This window comes from Triticum aestivum, chromosome 2A (assembly GCF_018294505.1).
Source record: "Triticum aestivum cultivar Chinese Spring chromosome 2A, IWGSC CS RefSeq v2.1, whole genome shotgun sequence".
In the NCBI taxonomy this organism is placed as follows: Eukaryota; Viridiplantae; Streptophyta; class Magnoliopsida; order Poales; family Poaceae; genus Triticum; species Triticum aestivum.
The window spans coordinates 690,564,784-690,589,447 of record NC_057797.1 but is presented as its reverse complement, the minus strand read 5'-3'; the positions used below and the strand labels follow the sequence as shown (position 1 = coordinate 690,589,447).

General features: G+C 48.0%; 1 protein-coding gene across 1 annotated transcript in view; it reads left to right on the top strand.

Moving 5' to 3' along the window:
* Nucleotides 1–1,879: 1,879 nt before the first annotated feature.
* Nucleotides 1,880–24,664, top strand: part of LOC123191859 (replication factor C subunit 3-like) — a 31,725-nt gene continuing 8,940 nt past the window's right edge. The window contains exons 1-2 of the mRNA XM_044604432.1: nucleotides 1,880–1,959; nucleotides 2,318–2,698. Coding sequence (XP_044460367.1) covers nucleotides 1,880–1,959; nucleotides 2,318–2,698 — 461 coding nt within the window. The remainder of the gene's footprint in view (nucleotides 1,960–2,317; nucleotides 2,699–24,664) is intronic.

Below are 24,664 nucleotides of genomic sequence, written 5' to 3'. Positions count from 1 at the left end.
TTGGCCCGATCTCGGGCCGTGTTTGGAGTTGGTGCCGGGTAGGGCAGGGTTTACTTCGTCCGGTGGTATCGGACGTGGTACGGGGATGGGAGTGGAGGCCGGTGCGCGTGTCCCCGGCCGGCCAGCCGTCGTGGTGCCCACCCAGGCTATACGGCCGCGGCAGCGCATGCGCCGACAATCTGTCATTGGACTCCAAACCCGTACAGCCCGTATTCAAAAGGGGAAAACATAACATACTTTGGATTGCAACCTTGTAATGACCCTGTTTGGATCCATGGATTAGAGTTAGTCTGAGTTAGTTTGTACTTAACTAACTCAAAAGTATTCAAACATGAGGGTTAGTTTGGATTAGATGCATTTAATCCATCTAAAAAATCTAACCCATTCAAGAGGTGTTTATTTGGGTTAGTTCTTTTTGGGATCATTAAAAAACACATTTTTTCTCTCGCTTTTCCCGTAGCAGATCCCTCTCCACTTTCTGGAAGCTTCTCGCCCTTTTCCTCCCTCCCTCTCGCATTGCCCGTGAAGGCGCCTCGCCGTATCCGCGCTTCATCTAACCCTGCCATCCAAACACCTCTTTGGCTAGAGTTAGTTTAGGGTTAGTTCAGGGTTGGCCATTGGCGAGCAGGTGCATACTAGTACTGCTCTTTATGAGTTTGCAGGCTTGCTTCAGAAAATCTCGGTCGCTTCAAAAGAGTTTGCATCGGCGAGCAGGTGCAGCCGCCTCGCATGCAATGGTCCTTTGCCTGCGTCGCTGGCACCGCAGCGCGCGCACGGCGGCCGAGCCGGCTGCCAGCGATGTCCCGGCGCGGACCAAACTGACGCGCGGTACTCCTGTACGAGCAGAAAGCTTTTGAACTCAGACACAAGCGTAGGCCAAACCAAAGGCTGCGTACCACGCGAGACGTCACCCCCATTCATCTCCCCTCACCACCCCACACGCGACGTTTCCTGCCAGGCTCCTGCTTCAAGAAACCAGAAGAAAAGATGTCGCGAACCAGGCCTCCTCTCGTTGGCTTGCTGCCACCACCAGCCACCTGAAGAATGGAGTAATTTTCAGAGTCAACCACTCCGTATATTGCCGAACCACTTTGGGGTGGCCTGGATGTGCAATGATTCGTGTATCTCTCGACGTGCATACGTGCTACCTGAGGTGGCGTCCAAGCGAGCTGCGCCGTACGCGCACTTAAAACCGTGTGCCGGCCATGTGCGAGGATCACAGTATAAATCAATCACAAAGCCCGGGACACCAGCAAGATAAGACTTGCCCTGGCGCTGGGTGTGTTTGAATCATCTAATCTCATCTCATGAGGCCGGCCTGTCCAAACGAAGATCTACATGAACGCGGGGTCCCAGGCCCTGCCCGCGTCACAGTAATGCAAGGGGCTGCGGGTCGCCGGCGTACTGTACGTACGTCCAGTCAGTCGGCCGGCCGCAGTCGGGTAACTAAGTCCAACTCCACTGCGCGACCCTATCCTGTCCGGCCCCGTCCGTTTGGGGTAAAACGGACAAAGAAGGCGGTCCAGTGCGCGACGGTCCGGACCCATCTTGTCCGTTTTGTGTTCGGGCCGACCCATTTCGAGCGCAAACTTGCTCCGGATTTGGGTCGCGGCGGACACCAAACGGACGCGCGCTCGTCCGCATTGAGGCCGCGTGGCAGGCGGCCACCTACCTCCCACCCATCCACATCAATGCGCACGAGCGGGCAGCCCCACCTGTCATCCGCACGTCGAGCGGTCGCCGTCCTTCTTTAAGTGGGAAGCGTGGACGGGTCATCGTCCACACTGCCCCACGCCACCCCCCGGCCTCCTCGAAACCGACAGCGGCGACCACGTCCCAAAACCCTAGCCTAGACCTCGCCGGCCGGCCGCCCGCAACCATGGGCCTCTGGAACTACGGCCGCAAAGGCAGGCACGACCGCGAGGCCGGCTCCTCGTCGGGACGCTGCCGCGCGGCTCGGTGAAGAAGGAGGAGCCCACCTCGCCATCGCCACCACGCCGGGCCCCCGCGCCGTCCGCCTTCTCCATCGCGCCCACGTCCGCCGGCGCGCGCGACCGGCATTACGTCCGGGCGTCGGTCTGCCGCCGTTATTGGGAGACGAGGACACCGCTCCCTGGGGCGACGCCCATCTCCCCAATGACTGACACCTCTCCGCCGACCGGGTCCCCATCCCGCCGGTCCCGAAGAGCGGCCGTGCGCGCGCCGAGGAGATCGAGCGCCGCCGCCGCCTCCTTCCCGACGACCTTTACTATGACGCCAGGTACGCCCCCGACTCCCCGCTATGGGACACCTGGTTTCGTGACGAGCACGACACCAGGCGCGCCTCCTTCTTCGCCGGCACCTCGACGGGGCCGCGGCGGCCACGGGAGCGCGCCCAGAAGCGCGGACGTAGGCGGGTCCGCGGCGTCACGCCCACACCATCGCCGTCTCCGTCGCCCCCTCCACCTCCTCGCATGACAGACGAGGAGGAGGCCCGTCTCCTGCAGCGTGTCATGGACGAGTCCATGTACACGCACGACGAGCGGCAGTGGGACGGCCTGGAGGAGGCCATGGCTCTCTCTGCCGCCGGGGACGTCGCCTTCCCTGTCGAGGAGGAGAGGAGGGACGGCCCGCCGGCCGCGTTCCAGCAGTTGCTGGGCCAGGAGTGGGGCTGGTCCTGCACTGCTTCGGAGATGGCCGCCGGCGTGGGCGTGAACTGGTGCCCCACTCCGCCGCGGTCACCGGACCGGGAGGCCTCGCCACGGGAGGAGGTGGTGCAGGCACCTCCGGCCGTCCAGCCGGCCCCCGTCCACCACGCACCTCCGGCCCACCTCTGGACGCCGCCGGACTAAGTCGACCTCGTCAGCGACGACGACGACACCGGCGGCTAGTGAAGATGACGACGGCCACGGCACCGACGGGCGCGGCAGGAGCACGCGGGAGGCGGAGGCTTTTTTTATTTTGTTTTATATGTTAATTATGAAAAATGGGCCTTTTAAGTGGCCGTGGAAACTGGACCGTTTTGTAGCCGCCCCTTATATATATTTTATGTTTTTTTAAAATGTGTTTATTTAGTTTTTTAGTTATTTCGTTTTAGTTTTAATATTTCTTTTATTCACGTCCATCCCGGACACGATTTGGGGTGCGACCGCGCGGTGCGCGCACGCACGACCCATCTGACAAAGGCGGACACGGGCGAACCCATCGGCGCCCCAAAGGGACAAAATCCGGCCAATCCGGACGTCCGTTTGGGGTCGCGCGGTGGAGTTGGCCTAAGAGCAACTTTAGGGGGGCGACCCATTTTATCTTCCGCCGTCGTTTGAGTGGGGGCACAAAAAGGCGGACCAACGCAACGCGCCGATCTAAACGGACGTGCGTTTGTTTTTCGTCCGTGAACGACCTATTCCCGACCCATTTTTTAGCCGGGTTTGTATCGGTGCGGACGCGCGCGCACATCCTCTTCCCTCCTCAGGTCCGCTGGTCGGTGGCACATTGCCCTTTCCTCATCCAGCAGCGCACCCTTGCCCGCCTCTTTCGTCGGCCGTCGGCCAGTTCAACATCGATAATACCAAGGATCAACTGTTAAAAGAAAAGATGAACTACTTCGTCGGCAGTCAGCGCAGGATCTAGCCGATGGTGGTCGGATAATATGGACACATAAATAGTTCATAGGATAGACTGTTAAAAAAAAGATCAGCTACTCGTCGTTTTCCGACTCCGACTCGATAATGTCTTTCTCCGACGTTTGAATGTAGGCGTCAGCATACTGCTCGTCCTGGAAGTCCCAGGAGGACGCTTCTCCTAGCTTCATTTTTAATTGAGCGGCCTGCTTCCACGCACGCTTGTTCTCCCGATAGACGGCTCGCTCCGTCCTCCTCGCCTCCCTCTCCGTCCTCCTTTGCTTGTAGAACTGGCGCTCGTCGATTATGTCCTGCGGGAAGCGTTCGCACCACACCACCATGGTTTCCACGTCCATCTCGGCGATGGCGAGGCGACGCTGTCGCCTCCGGTGGTCACGACGATCCTTGTCGATGAAAAGCCGCGGGAGAGGCGCGAGATCCTGCGCCCGCCGGGAAAATTCATCTCCCGACGAGGCCTCAGGAGGCGCCACGCCGCCGCGTTGTGCGCACGGGCCGCCTCCTTTGCGGTGTCGAAAGTGCCGAGAATGAGGCGTTTCTCGCCAAACCAGATCTTGGAGGAGAACGCGCCGGAGCGGCGCTCGCGGACTCCGCGAAAATCCGAAGCGCCCAGGCGACGCATCGACATGATGGCGCAGAGGCGGCGAGGCTAGTGAGTGGGTTCGAGACGAGTGGGCGGCGCACAGAGTGTGGAGGGAGCACCTTCTTAATATCGAGCGCCGGACGCGGCGCGCCAAAACCAGCGCACGAACTTTTTCCGCGCCCTAGAGCGCCAAAACCAGCGCGCGCTAGGCCGATTTTCCCCGCGCGCTGGAGCGCCAAAACCAGGGCGACGACATGGCCGCTGGCATAATCTATGCGCGCGCGATCATGAAATGGATCGGCGCGTTGGACGCACTGCCGATCCAAATTTAAAAAAGGACCGACGCCGGGCGGGCAGCTGACCCAAACGGAAAAAAACGGACAAAAACGTCGTCCGTTTGAATCGGCCGTTGGAGTTGCTCTAACTGCTGGTAACATTAACACGCACCGCCACCTGTGCACCGCTGCGCTGGGGTAAAACAGGGAGGGGAAGGCGACGAGGAGGCCGGGAAGAGCGCAGGCACGTGATCGCACGGAGGAGGCATGCCCCCTCACACACGGTCAGGGTCAGGACTCCGTTGCTGCGCTGGCGGGTGGACCTGCCTGTGAGCGTCCATGAAGAAGAACCAAACTGGTGTCACGAACGGCTCTGTCCTTTTGAAAAAAGTGAACCCCCGGGCTCCTGAAACTTCCGTCTCGTTTGCTCGGGCCGGGAAGAGGGGGGCGGGAAATAGAGGGAGTCAAATGGTCAGAGATGCCTGCCTGCTTCCCATATGCACAGAATTGAATGACAAGGGGTGACTTTTCTCGCCATGTCCGCCTGCTGGGCACAAGGAAACGGGAGCCCAGCTGTATCATCAATGATGCCACAGTGGCATCAAGTTTGTAGTAGAAAAAATAAATCCAAACGGCAGTAATTACTGCACAGTACACGTCGTTCGTAGGAGTGCCACCACGTTAGAGCAGGCTACAGCCAGCAGCTGCATCTGTACGTGCTTAAATTTTACTCAGAGCTACTGTATACTTGCATATGCACAGTACTAGCGCAGAATTGATGCGTATGCACAGTACTAGCGCAGAATTGATGCCACGAGTATACTTGCACGACCTGTGATGGGAGTCGGGAGACCATCCAGCACGTCCCACCGCAATCGCATACCGCAATGCCACCGATGGACGACTTGTTTTGCTTTGTTTTTGTGGTGATGATACAGTATGAGTAGTACTCCAATATGGGCGAGTGGCGGCTGGCTCGATTGATGCCCGGCTAGGCCAAACTAGCTGGCTAGCCAGATCCCTTCGGCTAGTCATAGTGGATAGTGACATAAATGTAGTGTTATGCATGTTTTCATTTATTATGTTGTAGACTCATTTTGCATTGGAGTGCGTTATGTTACGATAATATATTATAAGGGTGCTTGGATATGTTTTAGTCTCATGACTAAAAATAGTGGGACTAAAACTTGCTAGCCTCACCCATGCTTGGATCCAAATACTAAAGAGACTAAAATCAAGTTAATGAGCATTTATTATCCTCCAAACCCTTCAATCCAGAACTCGCATGTGTTAAAGAGAGGAGTTAAATGAGGAGAGAGAGGACTAATCCACATTTTATTAGGGGTACCCTGACTAAAACATTTTAGTCTCAAGACTAGTTTTAGTCCCTCTTTAGTCAGAGGTGCTTGGAACTTTAGCCGCTTAAAGAGACTATTTTTAGTCAGACTAAAATAAGTCCCTTGGATCCAAGCACCCTCTATGTTACTACCACAAGCACCTCTCTCTTCATTAACTCCATGCCACATAATCATATCTGTCTTGGGGTGCGTTATGTTACTTTCACTATGGCTAGCTTTGTGGGTGACAAGACATCTAGCAGTAGTACCTGTCAGACCCTCCTACGCTACGCGCGCAGCTGACCCATGCTTCCACCACCGCCAACAGCACCTGAACTCACCCTCAAAGCTGCCAATATCAATAACTCAACACCTTTTCCTTCATAAAAACGGAACAAGCAATCCTTCGACACCCACTGTTGGTTCAGTTTTAGCTTCACTGATAACCAAACAGCAAGCAGAGCAAACGATGAGTAACATGCATGCAGCGAACATCGGTGCCAGTCGAAGTACGCAACACTCAAACGATCATGGCTGCGAGCTTGCGTGAGGCGAAGAGCGACAGGTTGGAAATTGCGACGGAGGGCCCATCGAATCATGGAACGGAACCAACCCCTTTGGTTTCACGTCGGTCGGTCGACGCCGACGTCGACATGGGCCGCGCGCCCGAAGCGGGGGCCGCCTCACGTGACGCAAAGCGGCCCGGCAGAGGGTCGTGGGAAAGGTGGCGGCAGAGTTCAGTTTGGTTGTCACACCAGTCCTCGTCCTCGATCGAGCTCGCGGTGGTTGGGTTGGGTGGAACGTCGCCGGCCAGTGCGTGCGACGGCTGCTGCCGCCGATGCGCCGACAGCCTCGCCCGCTCGGGCCTGCGGGGGGCGTGGGAAGAAAAGGCTAATCTCCCGATCCATGGCCCTGCGTGCACTGTCGAATGAATCGCGGGCCGTTTTAATTTCTGAAGCGTGTTTGTACGACGATCTAGATCCTCTGTTCATGGGTGGCACTGATGTGTGAACCACTGTGCCGTGGGATCGCTTCGCCTCTGGATCCAGAACCTGGAATAGAGTGTGGCGTTTGTTCGTTGTTCAGGGCAATTTACATTAGTTGTCAAGTCTTGTCCTAATCATGCCAATGCCAATAAAACTATCTGTGCAATGGCTTTTCACTCAGTCTTGTCTCTACTAACTAGATACACCAAAATGTGTGGCGAGAGAAACCGTACAAAGAGAGCATCTCTTAATTAAGACAGGACAAACCATTTTCTAGTTTCTCTCTCCCCATTTCGGTATTTATCCCATGCGGTTGTCTTAAAATAGCACCACTGTAAATGCCTTTACGTCAATTGCTGTTGTTCGGGGTATCACATTTGATTCCATTTCGTTCCATTCCGAGTGGGGACGAGCAACAGCCAGTAGCTTACCTGCCGCATTGGCATCCATGAATGCCGGAGCTATGTCTCGCTTACTGCCACAGCTAGCTCTGTCTCGCCTTAAGCGGCTCGGCTATGTGCTCGCCATAGTGGGTCGGCCCAGTATAGCGGTTTTGGGATGGTTCTATAGAATACCGTGTTTAGAATCTATCATGCATGTTTTTTGCCCTTTTGTGTTTCTTTATCCGTTTATCCATTTCCTTTTTTGTGTGTGTTTCTCTCTTTGTTTTAATCAACTTTTTATTCATTGTGGTATTTAATTTTTTTGGTTTTCCTTTTTTTTCACCCTTTAAAACACGTCAATTTTTATTCAAATACACGTTAAACATTTTTTTATATACATGTTTGACATTTTTTTAGATACACATTGAACATTTTCTGAATACACCTTTAAATTCAGATGCATTTCCAATATTATTCGAACACATATTGAACATTTTTTTAGTACTGTCGACAATTCTTAACACATATTGAACATTTTTAATAAATGCCATGATTTTCTTAAAAAACAAGCATAATATTTGTTATGTGTCAGAACATATATCTGAATGTTATGAATATTTCTTTTCGAATGGTTCAAAAATTTTTCCTAAAACAATGTGATCATTTTTCTAAAATTTATAAACATTTTTGCAAAAATATTTTTTTGAAAAGCTTTAACAATTCTTGAACTGTCACGGATATTTAGTGACTGGTAAGATTTTATTTAATTGCATGAATATTTTTGTACGTTGTACAATTGTTTTTTAAATGTATCAATCTTATTTTTGAAAATCTATAAGAAATATCACAAACATTTTTTTTGATCGCGATGAACATTTTATAAATGTTACAACCATTTTTCTACACTGCACGAACTTTTCTAAATGTGCGAAAAACGCTCTTAAAATGTAAGTACATTAATTTTTGAAATATATATATTTAGAATATTTCAAGCATTTAAACGAAAGGGAAAAAGAAGACAAAATGGATAACGGATGAAGGTAAGTAAATTAGAAAAGGTAACATACCTATATTGGCGCTTCCCACTAATGGGTTTCCTTGAGGCGAGGAGAGCTACAGTCTTGCAATAGGCAAGACGTAGTCCCGGCCTCCTTGCCGAGATTGTTATGGCCAAATTGTGGGTCGTGGACTGAGCTCAGTTGACACAAAGTATTGTGTTTCTTGGAGAGCTCTGATGTGCCGCTTGCTGCGGCAAAAAGGCAAGACTTGGGCCGGCCAATCCTGCGGTCATGCTAGCAGCTCTAGCGACACCGTTTATCTTTTGTTTTTAGTGTTATTTTTTCTCTTGTGCTTTTTAAGGGGATTTTTGTTCTCATTTGCTGGTTTTCAATCGGTTTTCTAGTAGTAGAACACACGAAAGCGACGAAGGTGTGCGCTGGAGTGTGGCGAGCGATTTCGCTTTGCCTCGTGATGGGCAGGTCTATACTAGCTGTCAGGTAGGAGGTCCCGGGTCTGCCTTCACTTCCTCTACGCTTTTTACCACACGATAGTTGAATATGGTGTATGGATTCGGTAGAGTTGTTATGTAGTATGGCTTTGCTAGTGATTTGGTGAAGTTTGGTGGTTTCTGTTGGAAATATGAGCAAATTACTACGAGATTTAATCCGAATAAACAGAATATAAATCATAACCACAGCAGCAGAGATTAAACTAATCATGCGAACTAGCATAGCAGATGAACATATCACATCTAGGGCACATACTAGAAACATGAATTCTACCACGATCTCGAACAGGAAGGATAGAATCACATACGGTGCAGCGGGTGCAGCACCGCGGCGTTGATGTTGTCGCCCATGTCGTCGAGGATGAGGTTGCCGAGGTCGGGGAAGAAGTCGTCGTTCGCGAAGTCGTCGCTGCCAGCAGTCGGGCGAGTGCACTCCCCAAAAACCTGATCGCCCCTCTCCCGTACAAGGATCACGAGAGGCGGGGTTCCGAAGGCCTGCTGTCCCTTCTCGCGGTGCACGCCGGAAGGAGCGATGGAGAAGACTAGCTTGGCGGCGCAATGATCTGGAACGGTGATGGGAAACCATACGAAGCGGCGGCTAGGGTAGACGTCTGCCTGACTATATATTGCGGGCCGGGTAGGTCGTGGGAGTAAACCCCATGTCCGAGTCGTCACGATCCAAAAGAATCGGAAACGGTTCAGTAATTAACGCGTCCGTTAATTATTAATTAATGACTCATTAATTTTTCCATGCAGCAAAAATATAGACAACGTGCATAGCTCTGTCCTCGGCTCGGCTCAATCCCGCAACCCGCGGCGCGGCGCGGCGCGGCGCGGCGCGTCGTGGCGAGGCGAGCGAGGAGGAGGAGCGCGCGTGTAGGTCTCCTCTTCTCATGCTCATACAAGTGGTAGAAGAGCTCACCTTATAAGGAGGTGCAACTCTCTCTCAACTTCCAAGGTGGGACTAAACTTTAGCCTCACTCACTCCACTCACATGTGTGCATGAATGGGCCAAGAGAATTTCAGAATTTTAGTTGGGCTTTGGACCAAAGGCCTACTAGCAAAATTCCAACAATCCCCCACAAAATCTCATTGACACATCTCATCATTTAGTTTCAAAACATTGTTTTATATATCGGTGGTTAGTGGAGACTGTGAAGTTGAACTTTCACTTAGAAATTTATGCTACACTAGATCACAACTTGAATAGTGGACTATGCCTTGAACTATAAATTTTCTGTGAAACTAGCTTCACACAAATTCTTGACCGATACTGGGCTGCCGCAAGGCTTCCCCGCGGGTGGAGCGTATACGTCATACTCCAGGGCCTTTCATGAATTTATTAAAGAACACCCAATTCTCACAGACTGCGACATTGACAGTCAAATTCATATAGGTGTGTTCCTCAGAAGATGTTCTGCAGGACAACATCTCTGCTTACCCGAATAAGCCACTTGGAACACATTAAGATAAGTATCAACCTGCCATGCAGATCAGGAGAGTATTGCATCTTCACGGAGTGGGATAATTAATATAGGGATACTCTCCTCCCAGCCGACCAACAGCTTGTCTCCCACTTCTACTTCACGGGATCTCCGATCACATAGAGTGGGTTACCACTATGGACAACTCATGCGGTGGGTCTCAAACCCATCTCCATCGATGCATTCTCTATCACATTACGTGATAGACCCTTTGTGAAAGGATCTGCCAAGTTTTTCGACGTTTGGATATAATCCAACGTAATAACTCCGGAGTTCCTCAATTTTCTGACAGATTTTAGTCTCCTCTTCACATGCCTTGAGGACTTCATATTGTCCTTAGAACTGTTTATCTTGACGATCACAGTTTGATTATCATAGTTCATCAGGTTAGGGGGTATTGGTTTTTCAACCATAGGTAAGTCCATCAAGAGTTCACGAAGCCACTCTGCTTCAATAGCGGCAGTGTATAATGCTGTGAGTTCTGCTTCCATAGTTGACCTCGTTAAGATGGTCTGCTTGCAAGACTTCCAGGAAACAGCGCCACCACCAAGTGTAAAAACATAACCACTTGTGGCCTTAATCTCATCAGCATCAGATATCCAGTTTGAGTCACTATAACCCTCCAGTACCCTTGGATACCCGGTGTAGTGAATCCCATAGCTCGCGGTGCCTTTCAAATAGCGCATAACTCTCTCAAGCGCATGCCAATGATCATCTCCCGGTTTTGACACAAACCGACTCAGCTTGCTCACAGCAAAAGAGATGTCAGGCCTCGTGGCACTCGCCAAATACATAAGCGAGCCAATAATCTGAGAATACCTCAGTTGATCTCTAGCAATCCGTCGATTCTTTCGAAGCAACACACTAGCATCATATGGAGTTGGAGAAGGCGTGCAGTCTCTATACCCAAAACGACTCAAGACCTTTTCCACATAATGAGACTGAAGTAGTGTGATCCCACCATTCTCATCTTACAACAGCTTGATGTTTAAGATAACATCAGCTACTCCTAGATCCTTCATCTCAAAACAGCAAGATAAGAAATCCTTAACCTCCTTGATTAAATCAAGTTTGGTTCCAAAGATCAATATGTCGTCGACATACAGACAAAGAATAACTCCTTCGCCCCCACCATAGCGATAGTACACGCACTTGTCACCATTGTTTACTACAAAGCCGGCAGCAATTAATGTTCTTTCGAACTTCTCATGCCACTCCTTAGGAGCTTGTTTAAGGCCATATAAAGACTTTAATAACTTGCACACCTTTCCTTCCTGACCAGGTACTACAAAACCATCTGGCTGATCCATGTAAATTTCCTCCTTCAACTCTTCATTAAGGAAAGCCGTCTTAACGTCCATTTGATGAACGAGAAGACCATGTGAGGCAGCCAGTGATAGTAACACCCGAATTGTGGTCAGTCTAGCCACGGGTGAGTAAGTATCAAAGAAGTCTTCACCTTCTTTCTAGGTATAACCCTTGGACACAAGCCGTGCCTTGTACTTTTCAATCGTACCATCAGGTCTAAGCTTCTTCTTGAACACCCACTTACATCCTACAGGTTTGCACCCATATGGACGGTCAGTGATCTCCCAGGTACCGTTAGCTAAGATGGAATCCATCTCGCTACGTACAGCTTCCTTCCAGTAGTCAGCATCAGGAGATGCATAGGCTTCTGAAATAGTCCTGGGTGTGTCATCCACGAGGTACACAATGAAATCATCACCAAAAGACTTTGCAGTCCTCTGTCTCTTACTCCTCACAGGAGTTCCATTGTTACCCTCAACAGGATTCTCAACGTGTTCCATCGCAATGGTGGGTTCAGGAATTACAGTGAATTCCTCACTAGATGGAGTAGGTATCTCCTGATTTGATGAACTCGACATATCCTTCATAGGAAATATGTCCTCAAAGAAAGTTGCATCATTTGATTCCATAATCGTACCAACATGCATGTCGGATACCTCAGATTTTATTATCAAAAATCTATAGCCGATGCTATGAAAAGCATAGCCCAGAAGAACACAATCCACGGTTTTTGGTCCAAGCTTGCGCTTCTTGGGAATTGGTATATTGACTTTCGCCAAACAACCCCAAGTACGTAGGTAAGAGAGTTTCAACCTTTTCCTTTCCCATTCCTCAAATGGAGTCATGGTCTTATGCTTTGTGGGAACTCGGTTTAGGACATGACACGCAGTCATTAGCGCCTCCCCCACCATTCCTTGGATAGACCCGAAGTGTCTAACATGGTGTTAACCATATCAGTTAGAGTTCGGTTCTTTCTTTCGGCTACCCCATTTGACTGGGGTGAGTAGGGAGGCGTCCTCTCATGGATTATACCATGTTCCGCACAAAACAGATCAAATTCATTGGAAAAATACTCTCCACCACGATCGGACCTAAGCCGTTTAATTTTTCGATCAAGTTGGTTCTCTGCCTCAGCTTTATAGTTTTTAAAGAAAGTCAAAGCCTCATCTTTTGATTTCAGAAGATACACATAACAATATCTAGTGGAGTCATCAATCAACGTCATGAAGTATCTCTTTCCACCTTTTGTCAACACGCCATTCATCTCACAAAGATCAGAATGTATAAGCTCTAGTGGCGCCAAGTCTCTTGCCTCTGCAGTCTTATGGGACTTGCGAGGTTGCTTAGCTTGCACACATACTTGGCACTTGGAGCCTTTGACAGTAGAGATTTTCGGAATTAAATTCATATTGGCTAACCGCGTCATGCAACCAAAGTTAATATGACAGAGTCGTGAATGCCAAATATCAGACTCATTATTGTGGCAAACATTATTAATAACTTTAGTGCAAATATCTGACAAAGATAGGCGGAACAAGCCTCCGCACTCATAGCCTTTTCCAACAAATTGTCCACACTTAGAAATTACAACTTTATTGGATTCGAAAACCAACTTAAAACCATCTCGACATAAATGGGAACCGCTAACGAGATTTTTATTGATGGACGGCACATGATGAACGTTCTTCAGACGCACAGTCTTCCCCGATTTAAACTTCAGATCGACCGTACCAACACCTCGAACGATGGCATGTGATCCGTTCCCCATCAGCACGGGTGAAGTCCCTGTTGCCTGGTAAGAAGAAAACATGGAGGCGTCAGCACAAACATGTACATTGGCACCGGTGTCAATTAACCAATCAGGGGATTGAAATACTGAAAGGATGGTAGGAAAAATACCGTACCCTGATTCCTTCATATCAGTATCACCGATGACAACATTAGCGGACTTGCCGCTCTTCTCATGTTCGCGCTCCTCAAAGCAGTTAGGACACTTTGGAGCCCAGTGATTAGGATCACCACAGACATGGCAAAGTCCCTTCCCCTTCTTATGAGAATTCTTCTTGAAATTGGTAGAATGTGATGGCTTGTTCTTTGTATCAAACTTGCCTTTGCCCTGAGTTTTGTTCTTATTGTTTTTGTACTTGTTGGGCTGGGAGTTCTTCTTCTGTACCATGTGGGCACTAGAACCTCCCTCAGCAACTCGAGCACGTGTGTCCTTTGCTCTCGCCTTCTCTTTAACATCAAGAGTACCAATGAGATCCGCAACGAAAAACTCCTGTCTCTTGTGTTTCAGGGAAGTAGCAAAATTGTTCCACGAAGGTGGAAGCTTGGCAATGATGCCTCCGGCAACAAATTTGTCCGGCAACACACACTTGAAGTACTCAAGTTCTTTTGCGAGCGACTGTATCTCATGAGCCTGCTGTACAACAGGGCGCTCATCAGTCATCTTGTAGTCATAGAATTGCTCCATGACGTACAACTCGCTGCCGGCGTCCGAGGCACCAAACTTGGCCTCGAGCGCAGCCCACATGTCCTTGCCGTTGTCAAACGACATATACGAATCCACAATGGAGTCATCAAGAACACTCAGAAGAGCGCCTTTAAAGAGGGTATCGATCTTCTCAAAAGCTTCCAGCTGTGCTGGATTAAGATCGCCCTCAGGCTTGCCCTTGGTGGCATCATAGCAGCCCATGGTCTGAAACCAGTAGACTGCTCTCGTGCGCCACCTCTTATATTGCGCCCCCTTAAAGGCAGGCGGCTTCAGATGCGCAGCAAAACCACTCGGAGTAAATTCCCTATAATCAGGTTTTTGGATTGTTGGAAATATGAGCAAATTACTACGAGATTTAATCCGAATAAACAGAATATAAATCATGACCACAACAGCAGAGATTAAACTAATCATGCGAACTAGCATAGCAGATGAACATATCACATCTAGGGCACATACTAGAAACATGAATTCTACCACGATCTCGAACAGGAAGGATAGAATCACATACGATGCAGCGGGTGCAGCACCGCCGGCGTTGATGTTGTCGCCCATGTCGTCGAGGATGAGGTTGCCGAGGTCGGGGAAGAAGTCGTCGTTCGCGAAGTCGTCGCTGCCAGAAGTCGCGTGAGTGCGCTCCCCAAAAACCTGATCGCCCCTCTCCCGTACAGGATCACGAGAGGCGGGGTTTCGGAGGCCTACTGTCCCTTCTCGCGGTGCACGCCGGAAGGAGGGATGGAGAAGACTAGCTTGGCGGCGCAATGATCTGGAACGGTGATGGGAAACCATACGAAGCGGCGGCTAGGGTAGACGTCTGCCTGACTATATATTGCGGGCCGGGTTGGTCGTGGGAGTAAACCCCACGTCCGAGTCGTCACGATCCAAAAGAATCGAAAATGGTTCAGTAATTAACGCGTCCGTTAATTATTAATTAATGACTCATTAATTTTCCCATGCAGCAAAAATATAGACAACGTGCATAGCTCTGTTCTCGGCTCGGCTCAATCCCGCAACCCGCGGCGCGTCCTGACGAGGCGTGGCGTGGCGAGGCGAGCGAGGAGGAGGAGCGCGCGTGTAGGTATCCTCTTCTCATGCTCATACAAGTGGTAGAAGAGCTCACCTTATAAGGAGGTGCAACTCTCTCTCAACTTCCAAGGTGGGACTAAACTTTAGCCTCACTCACTCCACTCACATGTGTGCATGAATGGGCCAAGAGAATTTCAGAATTTTAGTTGGGCTTTGGGCCAAAGGCGTACTAGCAAAATTCTAACAATCCCCCACAACGTCTCATTGGCACATCTCATCATTTAGTTCCAAAACATTGTTTTATATATCGGTGGTTAGTGGAGACTGTGAAGTTGAACTTCCACTTAGAAATTTATGCTACACTAGATCACAACTTGAATAGTGGACTATGCCTTGAACTACAAGTTTTCTGTGAAACTAGTTTCACACAATTTCTTGACCGGTACTGGGCTGCCGCAAGGCTTCCCCGCGGGTGGAGCGTATACGTCATACTCCAGGGCCTTTCATGAATTTGTTAGAGAACACCCAATTCTCACAGACTGCGACGTTGATAGTCAAATTCATATAGGTGTGTTCCTCAGAAGATGTTCTGCAGGACAACATCTATGCTTACCCGAATAAGCCACTTGGAACACATTAAGATAAGTATCAACCTGCCATGCAGATCAGGAGAGTATTGCATCTTCACGGAGTGGGATAATTAATATAGGGATACTCTCCTCCCAGCCGACCAACAGCTTGTCTCCCACTTCTACTTCACGGGATCTCCGATCACATAGAGTGGGTTACCACTATGGACAACTCATGCGGTGGGTCTCAAACCCATGTCCATCGATGCATTATCTATCACATTACGTGATAGACCCTTTGTGAAGGGATCTGCCAAGTTTTTCGACGTTTGGATATAATCCAACGTAATAACTCCGGAGTTCCTCAATTTTCTGACAGATTTTAGTCTCCTCTTCACATGCCTTGAGGACTTCATATTGTCCTTAGAACTGTTTATCTTGACGATCACAGTTTGATTATCACAGTTCATCAGGTTAGGGGGTATTGGTTTTTCAACCATAGGTAAGTCCATCAAGAGTTCACGAAGCCACTCTGCTTCAATAGTGGCAGTGTATAATGCTGTGAGTTCTGCTTCCATAGTTGACCTCGTTAAGATGGTCTGCTTGCAAGACTTCCAGGAAACAGCGCCACCACCAAGTGTAAAAACATAACCACTTGTGGCCTTAATCTCATCAGCATCAGATATCCAGTTTGAGTCACTATAACCCTCTAGTACCCTTGGATACCTGGTGTAGTGAATCCCATAGCTCGCGGTGCCTTTCAAATAGCGCATAACTCTCTCAAGCGCATGCCAATGATCATCTCCTGGTTTTGACACAAACCGACTCAGCTTGCTCACAGCAAAAGAGATGTCAGGCCTCGTGGCACTCGCCAAATACATAAGCGAGCCAATAATCTGAGAATACCTCAGTTGATCTCTAGCAATCCGTCGATTCTTTCGAAGCAACACACTAGCATCATATGGAGTTGGAGAAGGCGTGCAGTCTCTATACCCAAAATGACTCAAGACCTTTTCCACATAATGAGACTGAAGTAGTGTGATCCCACCATTCTCATCTCTCAACAGCTTGATGTTTAAGTGAAAGTGCAACTATCCCTAGGTGGTTTTGGTAATTCATAACAACATATAGCTCATTGAGCTAATGCTATTCCAAGATGATTATTTCAGGAAAGCTCAATGATTGGCATGGCATGGATGGTGAAAGTGGAACCCTCAAAATGCTAAGGACAAAGGATTGGCTCAAGCTCAAAAGTTCAAGACTCTTCATTTTATATTTTAGTGATCCAAGATCACATTGAGTCTTTAGGAAAAGCCAATACTATCAAGGAGGGATGAGGTGTTGCTTAATGAGCCTCTTGCTTTATGTGCTTAGTGATATGCTCCAAAATCCTCAACTACTTTCCCATATCCACAAATGACCTAAACCCTAAGCCAAACTCGGTCATACCGATTCTTTCTATGCGGTGCCACCGAGTTTCACTTGTCATTTGCCACTGCCAAAACCCTAGCAATTCGGTCCTACGGATAAGGATCTCGGTCTCACCGAGATGGGATTGCAAACTCTCTATTTCCCTTTTGTAACTTTTTGGTCTCACCGAAAGAGCGAATTGGTCCCACCGAGATTGCAATGTACACTCTCTGTTTCCTTCTTGTAACTTTTCGGTCTCACCGAAAGAGCAAGTCGGTCCCACCGAGTCTACCTGACCAACTCTCTGGTTAGCTTATTACCAAACTCGGTCTCACCGAGTTTGTGTAATCGGTCTCACTGATATTACGTTGTGCCCAAACCCTAATCGAATCGGTCCTACCGAGTTGCATGTCAGTCCCACCGAAATCTCTAACGGTCACTAGGTTTACCTTTTCGGTCCGACCGAGTTTGATGATTCGGTCCCACCGAGATTGGTAGATTGTGTGTAACGGTTGGATTTTTGTGTGGAGGCTATATATACCCCTCCACCTCCTCTTCATTCGTGGAGAGAGCCATCAGAACACACACACCATTCCAACTCATATGTTCTGAGAAGAGAACCACCTACTCATGTGTTGAGACCAAGATATTCCATTCCTACCATATGAATCTTGATCTCTAGCCTTCCCCAAGCTGCTTTCCACTCAAACCTTCTTTCCACCAGATCCAAATCTTATGAGAGAGAGAGTTGAGTGTTGGGGAGACTATCACTTGAAGCACAAGAGCAAGGAGTTCATCATCAACACACCATTTGTTACTTCTTGGAGAGTGGTGTCTCCTAGATTGGCTAGGTGTCACTTGGGAGCCTCCGACAAGATTGTGGAGTTGAACCAAGGAGTTTGTAAGGGCAAGGAGATCGCCTACTTCGTGAAGATCTACCGCTAGTGAGGCAAGTCCTTCGTGGGCGATGGCCATGGTGGGATAGACAAGGTTGCTACTTCGTGGACCCTTCGTGGGTGGAGCCCTCCGTGGACTCGCGCAACCGTTACCCTTCGTGGGTTGAAGTCTCCATCAACGTGGATGTAGGATAGCACCACCTATCTGAACCACGGGAAAAACATCCGTGTCTCCAATTGCGTTTGAATCCTCCAAACCCTTCCCTTTACATTCTTGCAAGTTGCATGCTTTACTTTCCGCTGCCAATATACTCTTTGCATGCTTGCTTGAATTGTGTGATGATTGATTGACTTGTCCTAAAATAGCTAAAATCTGCCAAGAACTAAAATTGGGAAAAGGTTACGTTTTTATTTGGTCAAGTAGTCTAATCACCCCCCCTCTAGACATACTTTCGATCCTACAAGTGGTATCAGAGATTTGGTCTCCATTTGCCTTGATCTCCATAGCTTTTGGTGGTTATAGCCTTGGTTTCACAACCGAGGAGAGTATGGCGTCTAGCGAGGGAAATTATCACCGTAGAGGTCCTTACTTTGATGGCACTAATTTTGCTAGTTGGAAGCATAAAATGAAAATGCATATTCTTGGACATAACCCCGCCGTATGGGCTATTGTTTGTGTTGGTTTGCAAGGTGAGTTCTTTGATGGGAGAGAACCAAACCGTGAAGCTACCGCGGATGAGTTGAAGATGTTGCAATACAATGCTCAAGCTTGTGATATTCTCTTCAACGGATTGTGCCCCGAAGAATTCAACAAAATCAGCCGTCTTGAGAATGCAAAGGAAATTTGGGACACTTTGATTGATATGCACGAAGGTACCGACTCCGTCAAGGAATCCAAGTTGGATGTGCTCCAAAGTCAACTTGACAAGTTCAAAATGAAGGATGGTGAAGGTGTCGCTGAAATGTACTCTAGGCTTGCTCTCATCACAAATGAGATTGCCGGCTTAAGAAGTGAAGAGATGACCGATAGATTCATCATCAAGAAGATTATAAGAGCCTTGGATGGGAAATATGATACCGTGTGCACATTGATCCAAATGATGCCCAATTACAAAGATCTCAAGCCAACGGAAGTGATTGGAAGAATTGTTGCTCATGAGATGTCACTCAAGGATAAAGAGGAATTTCACAACAAATCAAGTGGTGCCTACAAAGCCTCATGTGAAGTCCCCACATCATCAAGTGAGAAACAAAACTTCAATGAAGAATTGAGCTTAATGGTGAAGAACTTCAACAAATTCTACAAGAGTAGAAGCAAAGATAGAAGCTTCAAGTCAAGGTCCTACAATGACAAAAGATCTTCTAGTCGAGAGTGAAACTGCTACAATTGTGGAAGACCCGGACACTATTCCAATGAGTGTACGGCTCCCTACAAGAGAAGAGAAGATTCTCCAAAAAGAAGAAGCAAAGAATCACCACCAAGAGAGAGAAGGAGTAGAGATGATCGTTATGAACGGAGATACTCACGGAGAAGCAAGGATTCGGAAAGGAAGGAAAAATCATCAAGGAGCTACACAAAACAAAGACATCAAGCTCATGTTGGTGAATGGGTATCCGGCTCCGACTCCGACAGCCACTCCGAGAGAAGTTATCACTCCGACTCCGAAGATACTCAAGATGAAGGTGTTGCCGGTCTAGCACTTGTGTCAACCAACTCCTACGACATATTTGACTCACCAAATGAAGGAATTGGAAGATGCTTCATGGCCAAAGGTCCTAAGGTAACACACCCCGAGTATGTTGATTTTAATAGTGATGAAGATGACTTGTTAGGTGATGATGATTTGCTTGTTGACAACTCTAGTGATGAGTACTATGATGAAACATCAATTAATCATGCTAATCAAGATAAAACGAATGACAATGATAAGGAGAAGATTGAGGCTCTAACTAAAGAACTAAACACTCTTAAGTTAGCTCATGAAACTATCTTCGAAGATCATCGAGAACTTTTAAGAGCTCATGAGAAATTACGCTTTGAAAAGCTCAATCTTGAGCAAGAGCATGAGTTATTAAAAGCAATCAATGATGATCTCCGCAAGAAAAGTTCTTCTTACATTGCCAATTGTTTAATCTTATCCACTTACATGCCTCAAGTCAAGTCTAGTAACAAGAACAAGAAAGATTCTTCCTCTAGTAGTAACAATGACCATGCTAAATCCAATATTGTTGCTTCTAGTAGTTCTCTTGATTCCACTAATGATTCTCTTAGCCAAGTTACACTTGAGCAAGAAAATAGCTTATTGAAGGGAATTATAGAGAAAGGAGTGTACAAAAGCCTTCCCGGGAGTAAGCAATTCGAGGAAATTGTGCGCAAGCAAGGAATGCACCGGAAGAATCAAGGTGTTGGTTTTGAACGAAAGTTCAATGCCAATGGAGTTGAGTGGGAAGAAGATCAATACCCCAAGACAAAGTTTGTTCCTCAACAAGAGAAGTATGATACTTCTTTCAAGGGGACACAAGCTCAAGATGATCTTCCACCACAAGACTACAAGCAAAAAGGCAAGGACAAGCTTCAAGAGGAAATTGATGCATTTGAAGAAGCTCCCAAGACCTTAGTCAAGTGGATTCCCAAGACTACTTCAAGTTCCACTTCATCAAGTACGACTACAACTCCAAGGATTCCCATCAAGATGGTGTGGATCCAAAAGAAGAAGAACTAGAGAGTTCTTGAGGGTGACTCCGCCAACATACCTCACTCTTATCATTTTGGCAAGAACAAGTGCAATCAACTTCCACATCTTGTACTAGTTCAAGGAGTCACAAACCCTCTTGTTGGTAAGACAAGGGACAAGGTAACCTAAAGTTTTCATGGACATCATCTTGTGTGTGCATCACTCTATGTCTATGGATATCCTTGTTTGTTCCTTGTGGGACTAACCCATGTAGGTATTGAAAGTGCAATTCACTCAAATGGATAGCTCCAAGTGATCTACATCAACATTGAGCATCCACATCTTCAACATCTACATGAAGTCATCATCGACAAAACCCAAGGTTAGTTCATCCCTCTTAGAGGGGATATCACATCTAGGGGGAGCCTTGCTCTAAGACTTGAGCTAAAGCAACTCTAAAGATGTGAACACAACGATGCTTTATGTAAAAGTGGTAACCCCACTTGAGCTTAAACGATGAGTATGACCTATGATCAAGTGTTCTCACTTGACTCCTAAGTCAATATACTCATATATAGATGACCTAGTCATCGCAAATTGCCTGATAGATGCTAGAATTGATTGTGCATGCTTTGTCACATATTTCATTTGCCATCTTGTTGTGTGAGCATGCTGGTTGCATATTTTACTCATTCGAGGACATCCACTTGTTGTTTTGGTTGTTTGGTTTTATTTCCTTTTGCCAAGTGGATGGACAAGAATGCCTAAGAACCTCCTCTAGTTATCTATGCTTTTCTCGTCTCAAACTTTATTCATGCTGCATCACAAAATTTGATCAAGTCAGATTCGAACCACTCTGTGTGAGGAGTGCTCGGAGTCCCCGATTCCTCATAGACTTAAACTTCCAAAACCTCTTTGTGATTCTCGGTCTGACCGATTACCTACTTTCGGTCCTACCGAGATCATTAAGTTGATCTAGGTTTTCGATCTCGGTGCAACCGATTTGAACCACTCGGTCACACCGACAGGGTCGGGCTATATATAGTCACGGGTAAAAATTTGGAAATTTCTCCGAACCCCTTCGCCCGCGCGATAGCCTGCTCTGCCGACTTGGTCTCCGGATCGTCTCCTCGCCGCCAGCCGCCTCCAGTCGCTGGTCTCCGCGCCGTCAACGGGAATTCTACCCCGCCATTGCCGTCGTAGCGAGTCTCCGCCGAACTAGGGTATGGACTCGATTTTTGTGCTATTCTCCAATCCGATTCCTAGCACATTGTGATCATCATGATTCTTGCCACGTTTGATAAACTCCTATCCAGTCAATGAACTCGTAGATTAGGTTTAATTCGAAAATTTTAGGGTTAGGTTTCCGCTGAAACCATCTCGGACCCACCGAGTTGAAAAACTCGGTCCCACCGATTTGGCTTATGCCATTGCACAAGTGAGACTCGGTCTGACCGAGAATTACTTATCAGTGTGACCGATTTTGGAACTCTGTGAAACCCTAGCAGTCTCGGTGCCACCAAACTATGACTCGGTCTGACCAAGTTCACCAGTTCAGGTGCCAAAACTGCTTCGGTGTCACCGAGTTTAGAAATCGGTAGATCCGAGATGCTTTCAGTGGAAAACTAAAACTAAGTTTTTGAATTATTCTTTTGCAAAAATCTCTGCATTTTGTGATGCTCATCCACTCTATCTCGTCTATAATCTATTCACAGGGTCAGCAGTCAGAGTTTGCATCATGTCAGACCAAAGTGACAGCCAGAACCTGTCAGAACAGCAAGTGCAGTTGAGTGAGGGCACTAGTCCCTCAAGTTCCTCAGATGATGGCAGCAGGAGCACCCCCAGCAATCTGCCTAAAGCCGCCACACGTCAGAGAAAGAAGAGAACCTCAGACTCAGAAGATGAGGATTATGTGGCAAAGGAGGAAGCCACCTCCAAGAGAGTTGAGCCAGCACAGGGCACAAAGCCAGGGCTGAAGATCAAAAGGCCAGCAGGCAGGCAGCCCATGTCTAAGGCAAGAGCTTCAACTGAGAAGCCCACTCCTGTTGAGCCAGTTGCCGCTGAGGGCAAAAAGAGGAAGGAAAGGGTAAATAAAACTGTAGCCAGAGTGCTTGGCAAGGCCTCCATCATGGAAGATGAGGAGGAAGAAGAAGAGGTAGCTGCACCAGCACCTAAGGCACCCAAGCTAATGGGTGATGCCATAAGATCAGGGGAAGCTGCTCCCAAGGCCAAGCCAGCTCCAAAGCCAAAGCCAAAGAGGAACACAAGAAGCATCCCAGCCACTGAGAAGAATAAGGCCCCAATGCCTGAAGCTGTAGAGGAAGAGGAAGAGAATGTTCTCAGAAAGCTCAAGCCCAAGATCCCAGATCACAACAATGCTCATCCTGTGGCTGAGGATATGAAGCTCAGGAGAGATTCAGGGCTGAGGAAGTGGAGAGAAGCGGACCCATATGCTTCTAGGAGAAGGACTGCAGTTGACTATAGGTTTCACACCAAGGAGCAGCAGGATTTTTATGAGACAGTGCTGCTAGACAAGAAGCCAATTGTCTGCGATATGAGATGGGTCGATTGGCAGTATATCAAGGACAACGAAGAGTACTACCCTGGAGTGCAAGACAGCTTTAAGGCGTGTGGAGTAGAGGACTTTGTTGGGCAGAAGCTCACAAAGTGGAACGAGGAACTCATCATGCAGTTCTACTCCACAGCCCATTTCTATCCAGATGGCAGGATTGTATGGATGTCAGAGGGTACGAGGTACCAGTCCACAGTTGCTGAATGGGCTCAGCTAATTCATGCCCCAGAGGAGCAAGCAGATGACTTGGACATTTATGCCAAGAAGAAGATGGACCACAACTCTATGTCCAACATGTACAAGGAGATTCCGAATGAAGCACTTGACACGTTCAAGTTTCGCTCAATGCATTATCTTCTATCAGGACTGCCCACTATCAACTGGATACTGAGGCACACACTATTGCCCAAGTCTGGAGATCACAAGATGATCATAGGTCACGCGATCAATTTGCTTCATGTCTTTGACGTGCCTCAAAAATTCAAAGTCATGAGCCTCATAGTGGAAACAATCAAGAGGACAGCAGCCGACCAAAAGAGGAGCTGTGGGTATGCCCCACAGATTCAGGAGCTCATCAACTCAAAGATGGGCACGGGCATATATTTATTGGATAAGGAACACCTGCCCATCCGTCCAGACTTCAAAGATAATCAAGTGGTCATGACTGAGAATGAGCCATCATCTGCCCAAGCACAAGCCAAGAAGGAGAAGGCGAAGAAGGAGAAAGCTGCCAGGATGCCTACTCAAGAGGAGGCATCTGAATACTTCCTGAAGACCAAACAAGAGCAGCTTGGTTACCTGATTGCATCCACCCTGCGGATTGAGCAAGGACTAGCCACCCTGACTCAGAACCAGGCAAGCTTAGGGAGGATCATGGAACAAAAGTTCTATGACTTGGATGTCAAGGTGACAGAGATACAGACTGCCGTGGAGCAGCTCCAGGATGATATGCAGGAGAGGAGAGGCAAGACTACGACTGATACCTTTGACAGGGTGCCACGAGGGCCGAGGTCATCTGCAGTTGCTGACACCAGAGCCACCACGTCTGCACCAGCCACAGCCTCAATTCCACCAGCTCCAGCATCCACTTCAGCCTTGACTCCGACCACGTCTACAGAAGGCTTCGTCCTTGGAGTGCTCCGGACTCCACCACCACCTGAAGATCAAGCCTGAGTGTCGACTTAGCACTATGCATTTTCTAGGAACTTTTTGGTAACTTGTTGCCAAAGGGGGAGAAAATGTATAGATCATAGGCTTCGAGAGAGAGAGTGTTGCTTTTATTCTCTCTTGTTTTATTTGGTGGTTTCTCGAACTTTGTTTGCTTGTGTGTGAGATACAATGCCCTTATCTGTGTGAGACATCGATGATCATGTGTTTGATCATAAGCTACACTTAATGTTTGCTTAATATTATCATTCTATCCATCTTATGTGATCACTCACTATTCTTGGTGATGAGTGCATGTATTTCATTCTTATCATTCTTGAGCGCTCCACCAAGATGTATGTGACATGGAAGAGTAACCCATGACTCTAACTCGTT